The sequence below is a fragment of the Pongo abelii genome, chromosome 9 (assembly GCF_028885655.2).
Source record: "Pongo abelii isolate AG06213 chromosome 9, NHGRI_mPonAbe1-v2.0_pri, whole genome shotgun sequence".
NCBI classification, from domain to species: Eukaryota; Metazoa; Chordata; class Mammalia; order Primates; family Hominidae; genus Pongo; species Pongo abelii.
In genome coordinates this window covers 8225776-8248280 of record NC_071994.2, presented here as the reverse complement: position 1 = coordinate 8248280, position 22505 = coordinate 8225776, and the positions used below count along the sequence as shown (strand labels likewise).

Here is a 22505-nt window from a genome sequence, read left to right as displayed (position 1 = left end):
CCAGTCTCAGTCTCCTTATCTGTACGTGGGAATGATTTTAATGCTCACTGTCCCGCTTATCTCAAGAGACTGTGAAGCTGATCAAAAGAGACAAGGGGTGTGGAAGTGAAAGGGCCCAAGAGCACTTTTCACAGTCATGAGTGCAGGAGTCAGTTCTGCCCCGTGCTGCTATGGGATCTTAGGCAAAGCCGCAACTTCTTTTGGCTTCAGTTTTTCTCACTTTAAAATGATAATAGGCCAGGAGCGGTGGTTCACGTCTGTAATCCCAGCACTTTGGGAGGCCGAGGCAGGCAGATTGCTTGAGTCTAGGAGTTCAAGACCAGCCTGGGCAACATGGCAAAACCCCATCTCTACTAAAAATACAAAAATTAATTGGGTGTGGTGGTGCATGCCTGTAATCCCAGCTACTCAGGAGGCTGAAGTGAGAGGATTGCTTGAACCCGGGAGACGGAGGCTGGAGTGAGCTGAGATCGCACCACTGCACTCCAGTCTGGATGACAGAGTGAGACCCTGTCTCAAAAAATAAGTAAAATAAAATGATAATAATAATATTCTGCATTACAGAGTTGCTGTGAGAATGGAGTAATACGAGGAAAGCACGTAGCAAGTGCCTAATACATGGAGCGCGCTCGCTGAACGTTAATCACAAGTGTGATTGATCACAAGTTAATCATAAGTGTGGTGAGAATGAGTCCCGCGTTAATCAGGGTTCTGGTGTGAAAATTGCTGAGTTCTTTTATGCTACTCCCCGCTTGCAGACGCCAGAGGGCGACATAGACGGCGGGACGCCAGTCGCCAAGCACTCCCGCCGCAGCCCCATAATCGACCACGCGGTGGCGCTAAGCCACACAATACCTGGTTTTCCGCAGGCTTTGGGGAGCAGAGGGCTGGCCGGGGGAGAGCGGAGACCGGGTAAGGGGGGCCTTGGGAGCCAGGGAGCCCTGAACCAGAGGGTCGAGGACCCCTGGACGGAGTATTCCCCGGGCTCCCGGGACACAAGATCAGCTGGGAATAAATGGGTCCTGGGCTTTTGGGAATCTGAATGGGGCATCCCTTCCTCCGGGCGCCGGGCTGCACCCCCTTCCCCTGGGCAGCTGTGGGGCCGTGACGCCTGGCGGAGGGGGCGCGCATCTCGGCGCGCGCCTGTCCTCGCAGTGGCTCATTCATCGCCGCCGAGGCACGCCGTTGCCATGGGGACGTGATGCAGGCGCGGGGAGCGGGAGGGAGAGGGAGGCCCCGGGTGACGTCCGCGCTCTTCTCGCAGCTCGTCTCCCGCGGCCTCCCAATTCTTGCCTAATTTGGAAGAGAGTCGCAGCCCTTCTGCTGATGCGCGCGCGCTGGCGCCTTTTTAAGGCAACTGGCGGAGTGGCGGCTCCACCAGAGCCTGGGAGCTGCCCCCGCCCCCGAGCCGCGAGCCCCGCGCCGGGCCGGGGAGTCCCCGGCGCCACACGCCCCCACCACCCCCATCTTAGCGCCCCCCACCCTCTATGGAGACATTTCAACCAGGGAGAAGGGAGGTCCTGCCCTTGCCCCTCGCCCCCGCCCCCCTCCTCCAACAGGGGAGACTTCTGTCCAAACCTTGGAAGGAAACGAGATGCCAGGCCTAGCGCCTTCGGGGATCCTCTCTGGACAAGGCCACAGGGTGAAAACACCAGGTGAGGACTTCACTACCCTTGGGGCCACCATGGGACCCTGGAGACCTTTGCCTCCCTCCAGGCCCCCCCGACCCCTTAACCTTTTTCTCCCTGAGCTCAGCCTGGAGCAGAGTTAGGATCCCGGGAAAGCCCCTTACCAGTTGCTCCAACCCCCTCCTTAAACTGGAAGGGAAACTGAGGCCCAGAGAGAAGTAGTGATTGACTAGGGCACGTTCCTGGAGGAAGAGCATGGGCCAGAGCCCACGGCTGCTGACCTCCTGGCCAGAGGTCAAGCCATTCCTTACGGTTGAGCATAGGCAGCCCCGTGTGCCGGTCTCCAGCACCTGCCCTGCACCAAGCAGAGGGACTGGACACCTCTGTCATGGCACCAGCTGCCTCTCCTTCTCCAGCACAGTTTGGACCTGGGCGGACTTTTTGGAAAAGCTTCTGGATGCCACGGACTCCACGACCGACCAACTAGGTTGCTGCTGCTTGCAAACATCGCCTCTGTTGAAGGATTCCTGCAGCCACCAGCTCTGGAACTTTCTGGAACCAAACCTTTCCCCAGACTGCCTACAAGGACCAATTGGCTTCTGGATGTAGGTGTGGCCTGCAGGGGTCTGGCAGGGCTCCCCAGAGTCAAGTGGACCCAGCCCTTTGGACCCCTGCCGGGTCCTGTTGACCTCTGCCCTGTCCCTGCAGCACTTCCTGGAGGCGTTTGACCGGGACCTGGGAGGGCAGCTGGGAAGTGCCTGACCATTCTCAAGGAGCTGCGTGGATTCCAGACATCTCTGGGCTGGTCTCTGGACCGGGATGGGGGACCCAGAGGTGGAGCCGAACACACAAACAGCACTTGAGGGCTCCGAGGGTGGCGAGGAGAGAAGCTCCTGCTCTGGTACAGCTAGCCCTGGGACCTTGAATGGTGCTTCAGCAGAGTGTCCACTCCCAGCACCAAGCCCTCAGTGCAGAGGGGGAGACTCAGGCGGCCCTCAGAGAGACACAATTCGCCAAGGTCACACAGCAAGTCAGGGTGCCGCTAAGACTAGGACCTACGGCTCTGCCTCCTGGCCCAGGCTCCTCAGCACCTAGGCCCCAGAGGCCAGCCTGTGGGAGGCCCACATGGCCACTGCACCATGAACCAAGGACGTGGTCCAGGTCCACCTCCACCAAGTGCTGGCAGTGTGTCACTTGGGTCACATTAGGTTTCAGTCATCCGAGACCATCTTTCAAGGGCCGTCACTCCAATTATGAGTCTGGGATTTTCTGAAACTGAGCATTTTGGCCAGGCTGTGGGGGCCCTCTGTGGCTGCCTGTAAGACACTGCCAAGGGGACTTTCTTCCTCTCACCAGACTGAAGCTAAGAAGTGCTGGAGACAGCAGTTGCTTTAGCCACAGGCTGTGTAGACCACCTGAGGATGATCTGGAGGTCTGTTCTGTGCACCTTGGAACCCATCGGATCCCTCCAATGGTGAGTCCCCTGGTGTACCCAGCACCAAGCTGTGAGAAAGACCCCCAATGGGTTGGGTGGAAGAAGCAAAACTACAGGCTCAGACCCAGTACTTACTCCCCTGTGTCCACACAGGCCAGGTCTTCAGGGTCCCTGCCCACCCAGGGCTGAGAACGTGGTCCTCTGGGAGCCTTCAGGCCCACTCGGACCCCAGCATTGGGCAATGGGCTCGCCCCTACCTGAAACTGGAGCTTGGGTTTGCAGCATTCAACTTCCAAAGGTGGCCCAGCAGGCTCAGAGATGCTCAAGTGCCAGAGGTTGGGAGGGTCCTTTGAGGCTAAGAGGTCTGACCCACTGCCATTTTGCAAATACAAAAACTGAGGCCCAGGGAGGGAGAGAGGTTTGCAGAACACCCCCAGCAGGCTAGTGGCAGAGCTGGGAACAGAATCTGCATCTTCTGCTGCTCCTATTCAGAACTATTCCCCTGCACCAAACATAATCCGCTGACATCTAGACTGAGCTCACCTCGTCTTCTTCCTGGACCTCGGACTCCCTGGCAGAAGGCTCTCCCAACTCACAGCCTGTCAGGGATGGCAGTTCAGGGGCTTTCCCTTCAACCTGATGGTCCTTTCCACCAAAGCTTCCTGGTGCTCCTCCCGTCCCACCAGCGCTCAGCCCTTCTTGGCTTCGGAAGCTGCTCCATCAGCAGCCATAAGGGTCACTCGCCCCTGCTCACCACGGTTCACCCAACTCCCTGTGGTTCCCGCATTCCCCAGCATGGGGAGCACCATTTTCCTTGCTCGTGGGGGTCTCTTCTTTGTTGCCCCTAGGCCCAGTCCCTGACCCTGTCTGACCACTGGAGGCTTAAACCCCATCAGTCTTTCCTGGAACCCCCTGGACTGTTCCCTGTAGATTCCCTCTCTGTTGGCCCAGGGCCTGTGGGAGTAATGATGGCTGGCATGTCATAGGGCTGCTGTGAGGTTTTCATGAATTAATACACTCATCAGGTACACAAGGTGTGGGTAGGTGCCTCATCTGTAAACTCCCATGTTACGAGCTGTGCCCTGATAGTAACAAGGAGAGACTTGAAGCTGGAGCCTCTGGAGGCTGAGGCACCTGTGGGTGGAAGGGGAAAAAAGGAGGTGCCAGCCTGGAGGAGTTTTTAGTAATGAGAGATAATGGGAGCCATAAGGGTCTTAAGCTGGGAAGAACATGATCAGGTCGGCTTCCGGAAGAATGGCAAGGGGAACTGGTCTGCTGAGCACCAGAAGGGTGTGTTGGGCCCGGGCCGGGCCCTCCATCTCTGGCTTTGGTGAGCAGTGGAGGGGGCAGCTGCCACCTGGGGAAGGAGCCTGCTGGGGCCCGAGCCAGAGCCCTGAGGGGCACTTTGTGTTCATCCCTCCACTTCTCCAGGCTGCAGCCCCAGCCTGGTTTACTCCATCTGGTGCTCTCAGACCTGGCCTGGATCAAAGCTGCCAGTGGGTACCCAGGCTATTTCTACACTTGCAGTGCCAGGACATGTGCTGCCTCCTGAACCAGCCCCTGCCATCTCTGCATAGCCTTGTTCAAAATTATATTTTTCATAAAGTTAAGATAATGACCAACATTCTGCCATTGAGCATTTCTTGTGCTCCTTTTATGCATCAGGCATTTTCTGAGTGTTTTAACTAATTAACTCCTTTAATGCTAACATCAGTCCCTTGATAGAGGTGCCATCATCCTCCCCACTTCTGTATTTAACGAATAGATAAACCGAGGCATAAAAGATTAGGTCACTTAACTGACCGATGTCACAAAGGCAGTCTGTGGAGGAGGCAGGACTTAGCCCAGATTCTCCTCCCCCGCCACCCTCTCCTGCCTCAGGTACATCCCCGCCCGCTGGCCTTTCCACGTGGACCATGTCTCTCCCACTGCCTCTCGATGGTCCTTCAAACATCTGCAAATGCCACACCACCTCCTCAAGCCTCCTCTTCTCTGAGGAACATCTCTCCATTCCTCCCATCTTTTAAAAATTTCTTACAAATGTTTATGAAGCACTTTAAGCTGGAGTTGACAGTGGGCAAAGCAGTCACAGTCCCTGCCATGGTGACCACAGTCTAGTGGAGAAGAGACAATAAATTCCTCACCAAAATAAAGTATTAAATCACTATTTCACCAAGGGCCAACAGAGGCCTGGGGTGCCTGCAAACCTGTAACTGAGGATTTGGCCTCAGCACGAAGGTCAGGGAAGGCTTTCCAGAGGAGATGATATTTAGGCTGAACTAACAGGGGAAAATAGGAAGAACTCGGCAGAGGAGAGAGGCAGCAGCACCCCAGGAGAGGGAACAGCATGTACAAAGGCACTGTGGCGGCCGGGAGGGTGGCAGGCCAGGGACTGGAAGAAGGCTCATGCATCTGGAGGAGAGGCAAGGGGGTACATGAGGCCAGACAGGCTGGAGGGCTTACCAGAGCCAGGCCTGGCGGATGCCCTGGGCCCTGCCTCACAGCCCTTGGTGCTGTTGGCCCCTCCTCACTGGCTGCTGTGCTCAAGGCTAGGCTTGGACCCATAGCATAAGTCCTAGAGCCAAACCTCCTGGCCCTGACAGAGGCTGCCCTCTCTCCACTTTTGCTGCATGTCCCTGTTAACACAACCTCAGCTACAATGGCTTCTTTTGTGGCTACCTGGCACTGTGTTGAATCTCATTTATGAGGCCACACTCCTCTGTCCACCCAGCCACCCACCCAGCACAGCCTGGCCCAGTCAGCACTGACTTGCCACCAGCAGCTCAACTCAAATGCACCTGCTTGGGGAGGCCGGTGCCAACTCCTCAGGCAGGGTCACCCCTTCTTTTGCTCTCCCCAAACTCCCAGCATACCTCCTTGATGGCAGTATCCCACCGAAGTGGCTGGATGGACCCCTTGCTCTCTCACCAGCCTGCAGGTTCCATGAGGCTGAGACCAGCTGTCTGTGGGCACCATCACATCTCTGCAGAGGCTGGCACAAACTCTGCCCTCAGCTGTTTGTTGCATGAATGACTTACACGCCTGAGCCCCTGCCCTGTGCCAGGCCTTGTGCTGGATGCTGGGAACATGAAGACCAGATGTAGATGCTGGTAGGGGAGACAGCCAAGTAAACACGCAGGGACAATGCAGCGTGCAGAGTGTGGTGATGAGGAAGCACAGGGGCTGGGGGCCACTGAGGGTGTCCCCGGACCTCACTGGAGGACCAGAAGGGCCAGAAATTGCCAGCTGGGAGTGGTGGTGGAGAAGACTCTGAAAATGAATGTGAGGAAAGTCCGCCTACTCCAGCCTCCCCAGGGCACGTCAGGAATGTTGGTTGCTGCTCTGCATTTGAAAAGTGGCTTTAGTTGATTAGGTTTCTTTCCCCTCTTGGAATGTGGCTGCTCTGACTTGCTCCTCACTGCATTCCTTGTGTCCTCTTCTCTCAGCCCTGCCTTCAGGACATTGCCCACAAAAGTTTCATCTTTTCCCACCTGGGCTCCACTCTCCCGCTCCCACCCCCTCCATGGGTCTATGTCCCTCACCTTCCTGGCTCTCAGCTCATTCACCCAGCTCTGGCCATCTCAATGCGTGGGTGCCAGCCTGCACCCTCTTACATGAGCTTTGTTGATTTCATAACCATAAATAGATAAAATGTTCTGAATGCTTTCATGTGCAAGTAGAATTGAGGGAGTGATAGCATAATGAAAAGGCCTCAGGAAAAGGAAAACAGCCTGCTGAGATGCAGCGGAAGACAACACGGTCACTGCACAAGCCAGCTCTGCGTGGGTTTCCTATTCTCACTGCACTGACCGCGGAGCCATGGACGCAGGATGGGGAGGTGCTTAGGAATCTGTTAGAAAACCTTTCCCTGGTTTCAAATCCACCAATTCAAAAGAACAACCTAGAAAAAAAAAGTAGAAGTCAGGAAAACCTGGGTTCAATTGTGGATTTATCTCACTCTAGCTGTGTGATCCTAGGCAAGTTAATCAACCTGTCTGAGAAGGCATAGAGAGATTCTTCCCTCCTGGGTCAGACTGGAGGATTCGGGAGGCCGGAGATCCCACAATACCTTCCTTTTCCTCCCATACATAAATTTTGTCTTCCTGACAATACGTTAATCACCAGCCCTGAGACCCCTCTGCCCAAAACGCAGTCCTGAAGACTAGGGTTGGAATAGGGATGGAATGGGGTACCCTGCCTCCTCATTGCCTGTTCCAACTCCTGTTGCAGGAAGTGGAGCGTCATCCTGCATGGGCAGGGTACATCTCCACAGCCACAAAAGGGGCTGGAAACCAATAAGGAGCCTGACCGATTGGGCTTTAAGTTGTCCAGGAGCACTACTTCTTTAAGTTGTCCAGGAGCACTACTTCTCCATGGCCTTTGGAACAGTAAAGGGGGCTGAAATGATAGCTTGGTATATCCTGGGTTAAGAGAGCTTTCTGGGTGAGAAAGAGAAACAAGTGGAGATATTCCTGGTGTGAACTCATTCTCTGGTCTAAGGATGGCACGCTTTTTCTCTAAAGGATCAATTAGTAAAAAAGGGTCAAAAAGTTCTTTAGGCTTTTTGAACCATATGGTCTCTGTTGCAACTACTCAGCTCTTCCATTGTAATGTGAAAACAGCCATAGACGATGAGTAAATGAATGAATGTGACTGTATTCCAATAAAACTTTATATACAAAAGGAGGCAGCAGGCTAGATGTGGCTAGATTTGCAGTCCATAGTTTGTAAGCCCTAGCCCTATCACGTGGTGCAAAAGAGAAAGCTTGGGTTGGGAACAGGAACTAGGGGTGAGGCTCAGCATTGCCAGAGACTTGCTGAGTGACTTTGATTAAGTCATTATCCATCTCTGAGCCTTTGTTTCACCATCTATCAAATGAGCATCATAATATCAGTTAAGCCTGGGTGTCGTGGCTCACACGTGTAATTCCAGCACTTTGGGAGGGCAAGGTGGGAGGATTGCTTGAGGTCAGGAGTTCCAGACCAGCCTGGGCAGAAAAAAAATTTTTAAATTATCTGGGTGTAGTGGTTTATGCCTGTAGTCCCAGCTACTCGAGAGGCTGACACAGAAGATCATTTCAGCCCAGGAGTTTGAGGTGGCAGTGAGCTATGATCAGGCCACTGCACTCTAGTCTAGATGACAGAGCAAGACTGTATATAAATAACAATAATGATATCAGTCAGATTTGTCGTGAGAATGTGTCTAACAGGCCAGAGCAAATCTGAAGTCTTTTTGTCCCTCTGCTTCATAACGTTAAGTGGATTTGCACCCACTGCCCATGCCAACCTCACCTGGCCATGCCCCTGCCTGCTGATGGTAGCAGCAGCCTGCCAGAAAGGCAGGTATCTCTCTCCAGGGTCAGATTCTTCATCTGTCTTTCCAAGCTCAAGCCCCAAGTGACCCCATTTCTGTAGCAAGCCAAGCATGGGAGGAAACAAGGAATCCCTTTCTTTCCACCATCCAGTCATTTGGCAACAAGCTACAGTTCACTTGAGAGAGTGATGTGGCTGCAGTGGCTGGTGGCCAGGCTTTGGAGGAGGCCTTTGAGACTCAGGCTGGGAATAGAACTATGAAAAATGGGCTTTAGTGCTCCTCTGGAACATTAACCTATGGCCATAAGTTAAGTAGTTGCAGCTGTGATCTCATTGTTAACTTGCAGCACCACCAATTGCATCAATGCATCTTTCTTGGACCATCTTGCCCACCTGTCTGGTCTGACCACTACTGCAAGCTTGCATCCTTTGGCGTATTGTCATTTTCTCTGAAGCCCCATTCAGTGATTCATTCATTCATATTCTTTCTGTCTCTCCCCACTTCCCTTCCCTTCCTCCCCCTTTCTCTTTCTCATAGACACATTTGTCCAGAGCAAGACAAGATCACACTTTGACAGCCGTCTGTCAAGATCCTTGCTCCAAATATCCAGACTAGCAGCTAGGAGTCTCCATGCTGTTCTGAAGAAGCAGATTCCTCACCCACCCTTCAACTCCTTCCCAGGAGGTAATCCTCCTCCAAATCTCTGGAAAAGATACACCTCCTCTTCTCTGATAAAGGCTGGGGGGTGATGCCCCTCCCCCAGGTTCCCAATAAAGCTATGCAAGACAGGGGCAAGGGATCTCACGGCCTGTTTTTGCTACAAAAACCCTTTTTCGGAAAAAATAATAAAGAAAGGAATCAGCCAATCCCTCCTCGATGCCATCACCTCTTCTTGGTGATTTTTCGGGGAAGAAGTGGGTGGGTTGCTATGGCAACAGATGCGAGCTCCTCTCAGTAAAGAAGGGACCTTGATATTTTTTTCTCTCTCTCATTCTCTCAGTTGTGTGTGTGTGTGCGTGCATGTGTATGTGCGCCTGTGTGTGTGTGCATGCGCGCTACGCATGCCTGTGCCCACACCAGGAATTTTTTTTTTTAGAACTAAAGAAAGCCCTTCTCTTCTCTCAGCTCTCCAAATATGGAGTGATGGAAAACCACTTACTCCTGCAGGCCAGGGAGAATTCAGGATGATTCAAGAGAAAAGGGAGAGGTCATGTGGGGCTTTTTTCCTCCATGTTTTTACTAGAGATTGCATGCAACAAGAGAGCTTTGCAAATGGTTAGGGGGCCCTTGGAAAGAGCGGAAGATGTTAGGTGGAAAGAGGGAGCAAGATATAGATGGTGCAGGAGCCCAACGGGTGACCTCAGAGAGGGCAACAGAAACTATATTGAGTCTGGGGACACATGTACATCCCACCATGCCATCAGATGCTGAAAGACCCAGAGCACACTCAGATATGGACACAAACACAGACACTGACAGAAAGGCATATGGAAAATTGTAGACATAAATACACACAGGCACAAACATAGGACTGCACACAACATAGGAAGTTGGAGACAAAAAAAGACAAGCATAGATGCAGGCATAGGTAAACACATAGATATACAGGGGTACAGACTCGGAGCTACAAAGACACATGCAAACAGATAGAGATATAGACATACAACCACGTCCAGACAGGTTTAGAGGCAGACATACAGGACACACAAACACAGTCTTAGTCAAATGAACACACACACACACACACACACATACACAGAGTCTGGCTCTTTTCCTTCAATTGCCCAAGCATCCTTGAGCAGTAGTGCATAGCTGGAGATGCTGCACGCTTGCCCAGTAGGTTTGGCTGAGAGGTTCTGCTCTCCCATTCCTTCTACACACTCACACCAAAGCCCCTCTCCCAATTCATTCCCTTGCCTACTTTCCCACAGCCAGCAGGCTCTGATGCCTCCCCCATCTCAGGCTTCTAATTCTTAGCTTGTTCTGCTGCTGCTGCCTGCCACTTGGGGGAGAGAGTGGGGTGACTCAGCCAGGCCAGGATGACTCACACTGCCAGTATTTTTAGCAGCGGCCAGGAGCTCTCTAGTGTGCCAGCCGCCCCCCTCCTCCTGCTTGCTATTTCGGAACCGTCACTGGTGATATAAATAGCTCCTCTCCCACGGCCTGAAGCTGCTGCCAAGCTATTTTTGGTTCTGCACAGTTAAAAATAGCTTCACGGAGGTGGGAGGCAGGGGGAGTGGGAGCTGGCCTAGGAAGAGGAGACATCGGGGCATACAGAGCTTCTCAACTTGAATCAGAGTGGGCGAACTAGGATGAGCCCTTCTCTACCCCCTCCCTTGTCCCTTTCTAGACCCTTCTTCCCTTCCAAAGTGCTTCTTCCCATTCCATTCTCCTGGAAAAAGCCAGGGGCTCTTCCTTTGAGCCCAGTTCTCCTCACTTGCTTACTTCACCCCTAGAGCCCAGAAATCTTGGCCCCATGCAAACCCTCCATATTCATTCACAGAGAATAAGGGGACAGTCAAAGGGTAGGCTCACTCTGAGGCCTGTGGGTACCCAAGCCCTAAGTCGATGTCCCTGGCAAACCATAGCCTGACTTCCATGGTGACTCTTTCAGCACCACGGACAGCGATCGGCGCCGTGTTCCTTCACTGCAGATTCGCTCAGATTGCAGGAGGCCATGACACCCAGCCAGTAGACTCCTCTTATTGTGGAGGGGGACACTCAGAATGCCTCACAGGCAGCTTTAGCATCAGTGAGTGAAGAACACAGGAACAACCCCCGTGGAATTTCATACGGAAGGGGATCCAAAGATCAAGGGATTGTTCAAATGGAAGCTTGAGAGACTGGTGGGTGGTACATTATAGGTCAGATTGAGATGAAAGAAGCAACACAGACCCATGTCCAGGAGGAATCATCTCTCTGTCATCCAGGTCAATAGGGTTAGAGACAGTGGCAGACAGACAAGCGGACATCGTTCCCTCCACCTCAGCTGTGACACTGACCACAGGATGGCCCCAACCTCTGCCAAAATGCATAAGAAACCAGAATAGCGTCTCCACACTTTGCACCCCTCTTCTAAGACATCCTTCTCCTCAGCTGGCTCTCCTCCCACTCTACCTCTGTTACTACCACCCCTTTCCATGAGGAGCGGGGAGTTCCCTGGCCCCAAACTGTCCTTTTTGATGTCAAAGTTCATCTCCATGCTTCCTGTGTGACTGGAACTTCCCAGTCCCACCCTCCAATTTTTAAGTGGCCTCATTTCCAGCCACTTAAGTGAATCCATGCGCACACAGCTACTCCATCAAACGAGATTTCAGATAAGAACATTCCCTAGCCCGCTTGCTTCTTGCATTATTGAATCCCGGGATAAGAACGGCACCTCCTCGCCCCTGTAGAGAGCAATCATCTGTGGTGAAAAGAGAAAAAAAGCGGGTGTGGGGCGGGGGGTGGGGATAGGGGAAAGGTGACAGGATATGAAAAGGATAGAAAAGGATATGAAAGGATAGAAAAAGAAACGAAGGTGGAGAGTGGAGAGTTGAAGGTGGAGAGGCAGAGCCAGCAGACTTGGAGCCGCAAATGTGGAGAGGGGTGGAGGGAACCTGGCAAAAATACAGAGTCCCTGGTAGGTGCAGGGGTCATGGAGGGTCCGGTGCGGCCCCTTCGCTTCTCAGCCGCTCCCCCATCTTGCCCGCCTAGGCAGGGCGGGGAGCCCTCCGGAGCGGTGCGGAGGCAGCCAGGCCCCGCCCGCCGCCGCCGCAGCCGCGGCAGCCGCCGGAGGATTCCTGTCCTAATATGGAGCTGGGATTCCCCCGGCCCCGCCCCCGCCCCCGGCCCGCGGGGAGAGAGCGGCTGGCAGCAGGGCGGGGGGAAGCGCTCGCTTGGGGGCCGGCAAAGGGGGGAAGGGATGCCTAAGTGCAGACCCAGGTCCTCGCCGTGCCCCACGTCCCTGCCTCAGTTTCCCCCTCCAGTAAGGTTAATTAGCTGAGAGGGAAACCACGAATCACTGCAGACTACAGCGCTGGTGTTGGTTTCTATTCTTGGCTCTGGGAAAATAGGATCAACGCCAAATTCAGCTGGTCCCTTTCCCACCGGACCCCCTTTCCACCCATCCTAGGGACTTAGACCCCCATGAACACCCCCTGATAAGCCGCCAAAGCCCGATTTGGGAAGCGGGGGCGGGGATTTGTTCTCTGAAAATGGCCAAGGGAATCCCAGGTTAAGTAGTCCCCAGAGAGTAACCCCAGCAGTGACCTGTCCCACGGAGGCCAAGGAATGTCCTCCTTCCCTGCAAGTGAACGTGACCTTGTCTGTCAAGTAACGAGGGGGATTTGTAGACAACCCTGTTCTTCCCCATTCCCTCAACTCCTCAGAAAAATTAGTGTCAGTGCCGGCCCCTCTCTGCCCTCTGCGGACTCCTGCCGCGGGCTTCAGGCCGCCCTAACCTTGGCCCTGTCTCTTCCCTCAACTGAACGCATTCAGACGCCAGGGTCCCCACACTCCATTCAAGCTTTCTTAACGCAGCGCCTTTCTCTCCGCTCAGCTCCCGCCAGGCTCGGCCCCCTCCGCAGCCTCCTGCTCCCCCCTCGCCCGCCTCCCTCCCTCTCTCATTCTACGTCATGAGATGACGTCGGAAGCCGGGCGGGAGGAGGAGCCCCCCTCCCCAGTCAGCGGCTCCCGCTGCAGCTTGCTTAGCCCAGCCTCCCGCTCTCCCGCCCCCCCGGCTCTAAAACGAGCCCCCCACGCCTGGCAGGAGCTATATAAGGCGGCGTGAGGCAGGCGAGGGGGGCAGCGCAGCCGAGCGGAGCCCAGGAAAGCAGAGAGCGAGCCTGAGCGAGAGACGGGGAAGCACGGAGGAGGAAGCCGCCGGTGCGTCGGGACGGGAGCGCAGGTGCTCGGGCGCCCGAGCTGGAGCTCCGCAGCCGCCGGTCATGTACCGCTCCACCAAGGGCGCCTCCAAGGCGCGCCGGGACCAGATCAACGCCGAGATCCGGAACCTCAAGGAGCTGCTGCCGCTGGCCGAAGCGGACAAGGTCCGGCTGTCCTACCTGCACATCATGAGCCTCGCCTGCATCTACACTCGCAAGGGCGTCTTCTTCGCTGGAGGTGAGCATTCTGGGGTTACCACAGATCCGAGCTGCCAGGCGCCGGAGACCCTGGAGCAGAGGGAACCCGCTGGGGCTGCCGCATGTCTAGGGCAGCGTGCTGGCGAGCTGGGGAGATTGGGGACTTGGGAGATTCGGGACTTTCTACTTTTCCTCCTGAGCTCCCTCCAGACCTCACCTTAGTTCTGAATGAGAGTTAGAGAGCCTGGACGGTGTCCCTAACACCAGATTATGAGAGGAGAAGAGCCAGGACAGAGCGGCCTCGGTGCCCGCCAGTGCAGAGGCGCTCCGGGAGCCGAGGAGGGAAGCCCGGGAAGTTGCAGGGATGGAGCTGCCTGAGCCTAGGGGAAACGTAGCTACTGTCCGCGGTGCTGAAAGGGATCTCCCGTCGCCTTCGGGGCGCTGCCCATGGTGCTGACGACCGCATCGGCTGTGTATGGCTCTGTCCATGGTTCTGAACCCACAGTCGGCTTCGGAGCTCTGTCCGCCGTTCTGAAATTCAGAGCCGCTTTGGAGCTGTGTCCGCGGTTCTGAAATTAAGAGCCGAGGAGGCGCCGACGCCACTTTAGAAGTCGAGGGCTTGTGGGCTATGGAGATACAGCAACAGGTTCTCTGGCCAAGAGCTGCGGGCAGCGGGTCAACAGGTGTTTGCAGAGGCAGGTCTATGAGAAATTCCTCTGAATTCTCTGAAACTCAGACCATGCCTTCCTCACTTCTGCTTTGCCTCCCAGTCTTACTCCTGACGCACCCGTCTTCTTGCCCTACAGGCACTCCTCTGGCCGGCCCCACGGGGCTTCTCTCAGCTCAAGAGCTTGAGGACATCGTAGCGGCACTACCCGGCTTTCTGCTTGTGTTCACAGCCGAGGGGAAATTGCTCTACCTGTCTGAGAGTGTGAGCGAGCATCTGGGCCACTCCATGGTGAGTGCTGAGGGTCCTTTCAGCTGAGGCTGGGCATGGAGTGGGTGCCGTGAGCCTTCCACTCCTGAGGAACTGGGAATTACTATGGAGGGAGAGGTTATACCCTACAAGATACTATAGATCAAAGATTGGCTCCTGCTGTTCTCCCTAATGGTCATCTCTTCTTTTCCTCCCTCCAGGTGGACCTGGTTGCCCAGGGTGACAGCATCTACGACATCATTGACCCAGCTGACCATCTCACCGTGCGCCAGCAACTCACCCTGCCCTCTGCCCTGGACACTGGTAAGGACTCCCTTCTCCCTTCCTCTGTCCAATTTCCCACCTGCTGCCCTTCTCCCCACCATCCACGGTCTCTCTCTCAGCCACTCACCCTCTTATCTGTTTTTCTCTTCACCTATCTAGATCGCCTCTTCCGCTGCCGTTTCAACACCTCCAAGTCCCTCAGGCGCCAGAGTGCAGGCAACAAACTCGTGCTTATTCGAGGCCGATTCCATGCTCACCCACCTGGAGCCTACTGGGCAGGAAACCCCGTGTTCACAGCTTTCTGTGCCCCACTGGAGCCGAGACCCCGCCCTGGCCCTGGCCCTGGCCCTGGCCCTGCCTCACTCTTCCTGGCCATGTTCCAGAGCCGCCATGCTAAAGACCTGGCCCTACTGGACATCTCTGAGAGGTAAGCCTGGAGTGTTCAGATTCCAAGAGGAAGGCAGGCCAGAGATGAAGGGACCCTAGATTCTGGAGTCAGGGGCAGGGAGGATGGGGTTTAGGGGGGCAGAGGATCTGGGAGGGAGTGAGATGCATGGGTATCAAGCAAGGAAAACAGAAAGCTGACCTCACCCTTTCCACCTTCCCAGTGTCCTAATCTACCTGGGCTTTGAGCGCAGTGAACTGCTTTGTAAATCATGGTATGGACTGCTGCACCCCGAGGACCTGGCCCACGCTTCTGCTCAACACTACCGCCTGTGTGAGTGTCCAGAGAGGCTGGGGACAAGATAGCAAGCTGGGAAAGGGCATGGGAGACCAGATAAAGAATGAGCTGTAGTCAAGAGTGATGCTGGGGAGATAACAGATGCCAAGAGTTTCGGATGCTATAGGGTGAACATGATGGTGAGGATTCAAGGCAATAATCAAATCAGAACTGGGGGACTCTGAGTGGTGAGGTCAGGGTAGAGAGCTGAGTGGTGCAGGTGAGGGTAGTCAGAGGAGAGGATGTCATGGCTATCTCAACTCAGTGGAGAGGTGACCAAGGGTGGGGAGTAGGTAGAGTTGCCTGGTGGACATCCTAACTCTGCATCTTCTTTCTCCTCAGTGGCTGAGAGTGGAGATATTCAGGCAGAGATGGTGGTGAGGCTACAGGCCAAGACTGGAGGCTGGGCATGGATTTACTGTCTGTTATACTCAGAAGGTCCAGAGGGCCCCATTACTGCCAATAACTACCCAATCAGGTAAGCCACAAGCCAGGGGCCTAGGGGGCAGCTGAGGTCGGCATGGAGGAGATACAAATCAGGGAACTGCTCTGGATATGGACATCGGACCCTTACCAGCTGACTCTTCTCTCCTCTCCAGTGACATGGAAGCCTGGAGCCTCCGCCAGCAGTTGAATTCTGAAGACACCCAGGCAGCTTATGTCCTAGGCACTCCGACCATGCTGCCCTCATTCCCTGAAAACATTCTTTCCCAGGAACAGTGCTCCAGCACTAACCCACTCTTCACCGCAGCACTGGGGGCTCCCAGAAGCACCAGCTTCCCCAGTGCTCCTGAACTGAGTGTTGTCTCTGCATCAGAAGAGCTTCCCCGACCCTCCAAAGAACTGGACTTCAGTTACCTGACATTCCCTTCTGGGCCTGAGCCTTCTCTCCAAGCAGAACTAAGCAAGGATCTTGTGTGCACTCCACCCTACACGCCCCATCAGCCAGGAGGCTGTGCCTTCCTCTTCAGCCTCCATGAGCCCTTCCAGACCCACTTGCCCACCCCATCCAGCACTCTTCAAGAACAGCTGACTCCAAGCACTGCGACCTTCTCTGATCAGTTGACGCCCAGCAGTGCAACCTTCCCAGATCCGCTAACTAGCCCACTGCAAGGCCAGTTGACTGAAACCTCGGTCAGAAGCTACGAAGACCAGTTGACTCCCTGCACCTCCACCTTCCCAGACCAGCTTCTTCCCAGCACAGCCACCTTCCCAGAGCCTCTGGGCAGCCCTGCCCATGAACAGCTGACTCCTCCCAGCACAGCATTCCAAGCACACCTGGACAGCCCCAGCCAAACCTTCCCAGAGCAACTGAGCCCCAACCCTACCAAGACTTACTTTGCCCAGGAGGGATGCAGTTTTCTCTATGAGAAGTTGCCCCCAAGTCCTAGCAGCCCTGGTAATGGGGACTGCACGCTCTTGGCCCTAGCCCAGCTCCGGGGCCCCCTCTCTGTGGATGTCCCCCTGGTGCCTGAAGGCCTGCTCACACCTGAGGCCTCTCCAGTCAAGCAGAGTTTCTTCCACTACTCTGAAAAGGAGCAGAATGAGATAGACCGTCTCATCCAGCAGATTAGCCAATTGGCTCAGGGCATGGACAGACCCTTCTCAGCTGAGGCTGGCACTGGCGGACTAGAGCCACTTGGAGGACTGGAGCCCCTGGACTCCAACCTGTCCCTGTCAGGGGCAGGCCCCCCTGTGCTCAGCCTGGACCTGAAACCCTGGAAATGCCAGGAGCTGGACTTCCTGGCTGACCCTGATAACATGTTCCTGGAAGAGACGCCCGTGGAAGACATCTTCATGGATCTCTCTACCCCAGACCCCAGTGAGGAATGGGGCTCAGGGGATCCTGAGGCAGAGGGCCCAGGAGGGGCCCCATCGCCTTGCAACAACCTGTCCCCAGAAGACCACAGCTTCCTGGAGGACCTGGCCACATATGAAACCGCCTTTGAGACAGGTGTCTCAGCATTCCCCTATGATGGGTTTACTGATGAGTTGCATCAACTCCAGAGCCAAGTTCAAGACAGCTTCCATGAAGGTGAGTCAGCCAAAAGGTCCAAGAACTCAAGTCCCTGTCCTGCCAATGAAATGCTGGGTAGATTTAGGTAAATCAATTCCCTCTCTCTGTACATTGATTTTATTAAGGGGATGACATCCCCTGCTGAAGAGAGTAGCAGTGGGGATGAGAAAAAAATGAAAGACTTAATATGAAAGTTTGAACAAGTAGACTTGGCAGGGGTTAGGGCTGTGGGATAGAGTGCTAGAGAATTCTTAAGTAAGGGCTTGTGCTTAACTCCATGAGGGGCCTAGATCAGTCTTCACCACCCCATTTTACAGATGAAAATAATCAAGGTCCCAGAGTTAAACAAACTTTCCTTAGGGTGCACAACAAACTGATGGAAGAGGGACTAGAGCTCTATCCTAGTATCCTAGATCCCTGAAGGGGATACAGAGCAAGAGTTTATACAAGTTGGTAAAAGAAAGACGAGGCTCAGCCCCTGACTCCATTGAGGTAGCTCCCTGGTTACAGCCCCATCCTTCCTAAATTACAGCCACAGTTTCACTCCGTCCATCCAAATTGCCCCCTAATCTGCTGAGCCTCTGGCCATCATTTCATCATTGAGCCAACATCTTTGAAGCCCATACTAATACCAACACATTCTCAGCCCCAGGATCCTCTGTGCTAATTGGTCTAACTGATTGTGTTCTCTCTCTCTGTCTCTCTGCAGATGGAAGTGGAGGGGAACCAACGTTTTGAATAAGTCTGTGACTTAACGTCGTCAAGTATGGCATATTGTCATCAAGACGTGGAGCCGCTCTCCACCCCCCCGGGACTGTTGGGGGGATTCTGGGGGCCAGAGGGGGATATATATGATTCCCCAGGCCCTGCAGGATTTTGGGGGGGGGGGAGGTGGGAGGGCAAGGGAGGGGAGCTTCTTTTTAAAATCAAGAGACTTCGAGCGATCCCAGTTTCCATTTCAATCTGTATTCACTCGTAGTGAGTTTCCTTGAATGGGATTTCAAGCGGAGAATGGGGGAGTCTGACTTCCCCGCCGCCTTGCCCCATTGGCCTGGGCCAGTTCTCCACTCCTAGGGGCCAAGCCACCCCTAGGCCTTGGTGGGGGAAAGGCAGGGCCCACCCGGGCCAGCCCGTGCCCTGAGGGGCTCTTGACACCCACGTAGAATTCTCTACACACCAGTAACGGGATTTCAATTCCGATGGACTCTGCCGCCCTGGCGGCCCTTCCTGTGACTTTTGCGCCCCGCGCCTGGGGTGGGGGGTGCGAAGAGACGCTACGTTCCTTTCCGATGGAGGAAGGCAGATCTGCCGTCACACGTGTGCTTGCACGAGTGCGTGTACCTGGTGCGGGACTCACCCGGCCGCCAGACTGCCTGGGCCTGCCCAGATGGCCACCTCGTGGTGCTGCGGTGACTTTGTAGCCAACTTTATAATAAAGTCCAGTTTGCCTTTTTGGTATCTCTTGTGTCATGCACTGCTGTGTAAAAGGAAGGGTAGAGGATAAGTTTGGGAGGCTTGGATGGGAGCCTGGGGGCCAGGAGGTAAAAGCTGGACCTGTTTATGGCCCCAGCACTTCTTCAGCCACTTGTGAATTCATTCATTAATTCACTCATTCATTCATTCTTTCACTCAACATCCACATATACATTGTGTGGCCCACACTGTGCTAGAAGCTGGAAAGCTTAGGGCTGAAACAGATGTTATGTCTTGCCCTCAAGGTGCTTGGTGTCCAGTACTAGAGAATACTGGCATCTCCTCTCTGCGACAGGCTTGCAGTGCCCGTGGTGTGGGAGGGGACAGAGGGCCTAGGAGTGGACAAGAGGATTCAATTTGATGTTGGTTCTGGGCATGGGTTTGAAGCTTCTGCTCACAAGTTCTTTCTTCACCTGGTCCTTCAGGGAAGCAACTTCCTTGTGGGGCCCTGGATCGACTCATTGGAAATTATAACCACGTCTGTTATCCTTGCACAGGGCTTTCAGCTGACACACACTTTTACATCTGTTATTTCCTGCAACAATGCCTCTGGGCAGGCATATTAGCCCGTCTCACTGATGAAGAAATTGAGGACCACAGGTAAAAAGTTATTTGCTCCCACAATTGATGACAGGCATGGGTGGGTGGGCAACATACCCAGAGCATCTGCATCCCAGCCCTGGGCTGTTTTCTCTGCTGGCAGAGCCAGTGAATCACCACCCATCCCAAATCATCTCATCCCAGATTACTCAAGAAGGGCAAATGTGGGCTGGAGCAGGGTCCTCTCTCCCAAGTGTGGGGTGAGAAACCCCCTCTTTTTGCTCTCCAGGTCTGTAAAGTAGAGCTGAGCAGAATATAACTCAGTAGGTCAAGAGAAAAAAGTTTCCAAAAATGCTGTTTTCCTCCAAGCTTGAAGCCCAAACAGCCACAGGGTAGGGTGAGGTGCAAATGAAAATGAGGAGATGGGCTGGGCACAGTGAGTCATGCCTGTAATCCCAGCACTTTGGGAGGCCAAGGCAGGAGGATTGCTTGAGCCCAGGAGTTTGAGATCAGCCTGGGAAACATGGTGAAATCTCATCTTTACAAAAAATACAAAAATTAGCTGGGTGTGGTGCACACTTGTAGTCCCAGCTACATGAGAGCCTGAGGCTGGAGGATCTCTTGAGCCTGGGAGGCAGAGGTTGCAGCGAATCAAGACTGCACCACTGTACTCCAGCCTGGGCGACAGAGCGAACCCTGGATTCAAATCTCACCTCCACCAATTATTTGCCAAATGGGACTTGAGGCTCAGTTTCTCCACAAGTGAAGTGGGGCTGACAAACATGGTACTTATCTCCCAAAGACGCTGTTAGAACTTGATAGTGTTCATTTATAAGCAGAGAAGCGCAGAATTGACTTAAGTTATTCAATTGAATTAGAAGACAATGGTGACCTCAAAGGCTTCCCCAGTGAAGTACAGAGGCTAGGTTCCAGCAACAGAGGGCACAACCTGAGAAAGCCCCTAAGCCTCCTTTTATTCCAAATCCTCCAGCTCCGGGGCCATGCACTTCGGAGAGTCCCATGGGAAGGAAGACACCCCTAGGGACCTGTCACTATTTTTCCAACTTGGATGGGTCCTTGGGTGGAAAAGGAGGATGGAGTTTTGCCTTCTGCCTTCCTTGTGCATCTGTTCTCCAACTTGGACAAAATAACTGGATTGTCAGCCCCAGGAGGACCCTGGCATGGAGCACAGGACTGGCACATAGCAGACACACTCAAAATGTCTTCTTGAAAGGAATCTTTCTCTCCTTTCTTTCTTTCTTTCTTTCTTTCTTTCTTTCTTTCTTTCTTTCTTTCTTTCTTTCTTTCTTTCTTTCTTTCTTTTTCTTTCTTTCTTTTTCTTTTTCTTTCTTTCTTTCTTGACAAGGTTCACTATATTGCCCAGGCTGGACTCAAACTCCTGGGCTCAAGCGATCCTCCTGCCTCATCCTCCCAAAATACTGGGATTACAGGTGCACAGCACCCCACCTGGCTGAGAGGACACTTCTGAAGTTCAGTCAAAGGGTTTCATTAGACTCATCAGTTTCTACCATAAAAATGTGTTCCTAAGTTCCCCAGAGGGAATCTTAAGTGACCATGAGCTCAAGACATGCATTGGAGTCCCATCTAAAAACTTCCGTGGGGTCATTAAAAAAAAAAAAAAGGAAAGTCTGGCCATGCAATTGTGGCAGCTCACGCCTATATACCCAGAACTTTGGGAGGACAAGGTGGGAGGATGGCCTGATCCCACGAGTTCAATACCAGCCTGGGCAACAAAGCAAGACCCAATCTCTACAAACAAAAATTAGCTGGGCATGATGACATGCACCTGTAGTTCCATCTACTTGAGAGGTTGAAGTTGGAGGATTGCTTAAGCCCAGGAGTTAGAGACTGCAATGAGCTATGGTCACACAATTGCACTCCAGCCTGGGAAACAGAGCAAGACCCTGCCACAAAAACAAAACAAAACAAAAAGGAAAATCTGAGAAACCTAAGGAAACATAATAATGAAATAGAATTTAGTATACTAGAGCAGAAAAAGGACGCAAGGTAATGAGGAAGTCTGAATAAAGTATGGACTTCAGTTGATAATACTGTATCAATATTGACATTAATTGTGACAAATGTATCATGTAAGTGTAAGATGTTGGTAACAGGGGGAAATGGCTGTGGGGTCTATGGGAACTTTGCAGGATCTTCACAACTTTTCTCTAAGTCTAAATCTATAATAAGCCAGGCACAGTGGCTCAAGCCTGTAATCCCAGGACTTTGGGAGGCCGAGGTGTGTGGATCACCTGAGGTCAGGAGTTCGACAGCAGCCTGGCCAACATGGTGAAAGCCCGTCTCCACTAAAAATACAAAAATTAGCCGGGCATGGTGGCGTGAGCTTGTAATCCCAGCTACTCGGGAGGCTGAGGCAGGAGGATCACTTGAACCTGTTAGGCGGAGGTTGCAGCGAGCTGAGATCGTGACGTTGCACTCCAGCCTGGGTGACAGAGTGAGACTCTGTCTCAAAAAACAAAAAACAAAACAAAACAAAAAAGCCCCACAACTTTTTTTTTTTTTTTTTTTTTTGATATGGAGTCTTGCTCTGTCGCCCAGGCTGGAGTGCAGTGGCACGATCTCGGCTCAGTACAGCCTCTGCCTCCCGGGTTCCAGCGATTCTCCTGCCTCAGCCTCCTGGGTAGCTGGGATTCCAGGCGCATGCCATCAAGCCTGGCTAATTTTTCTATTTTTAGTAGAGATGGGGTTTCACCTTGTTGGCCAGGTTTGTCTCAATCTCTTGACCTCGTGATCCACCAGCTTCAGCCTCCTAAAGTGCTGGGATTACAGGCGTGAGCCACCACGCCCGGCCGCCCCACAACTTTAAAAGGTAAAAATTATGGAAGAAAAAAAGAAACCCCTCCCTGGCATTTGGTGGCAGTGACAGGAGATGGTAGAGTGTGTGTGGACAAGAAGGCACTCTGACACTCGGAACTGGAGAGCCAGGCCGTCGGCCCATGCGGAGAAAGTTGAGAGAGCCCATGGCGCCCTCTGCTGGACATAGAACCATCTGCTTCTGTTCCCTTCCCTGGCATGGTCCCTGTGGCTTGGAGCATCAATATTGCATCTTAGAATAGATGGGTAAACTGAGG

At 53.5% G+C, this 22505-nt stretch overlaps 1 protein-coding gene across 3 annotated transcripts; it reads left to right on the top strand.

Moving 5' to 3' along the window:
• The first annotated feature begins 897 nt into the window (after positions 1–897).
• NPAS4 (neuronal PAS domain protein 4) lies at positions 898–19414 on the top strand. Of its 3 annotated transcripts, XM_063728369.1 has the most exons (9): positions 898–3102; positions 12918–13480; positions 14247–14398; positions 14578–14680; positions 14801–15068; positions 15250–15359; positions 15705–15840; positions 15962–17397; positions 18089–19414. In XM_063728369.1, exons 2-9 carry the CDS (start codon positions 13306–13308, stop codon positions 18115–18117), a joined length of 2409 nt encoding a protein of 802 aa, XP_063584439.1. In that variant the 5' UTR covers positions 898–3102; positions 12918–13305; the 3' UTR covers positions 18118–19414. The 3 variants fall into 3 exon arrangements, 2 of the variants coding, with proteins under 2 accessions (XP_063584439.1, XP_063584438.1); XM_063728368.1 differs by lacking the exons at positions 898–3102; positions 12918–13480; positions 14247–14398; positions 14578–14680; positions 15250–15359 and having other exon boundaries at positions 14691–15068; XR_008511556.2 differs by lacking the exons at positions 12918–13480; positions 14247–14398; positions 14578–14680; ... (3 more) ...; positions 15962–17397; positions 18089–19414 and adding an exon at positions 8915–9243 and having other exon boundaries at positions 923–1655; positions 2045–3102.
• The last annotated feature ends 3091 nt before the right edge of the window (positions 19415–22505 follow it).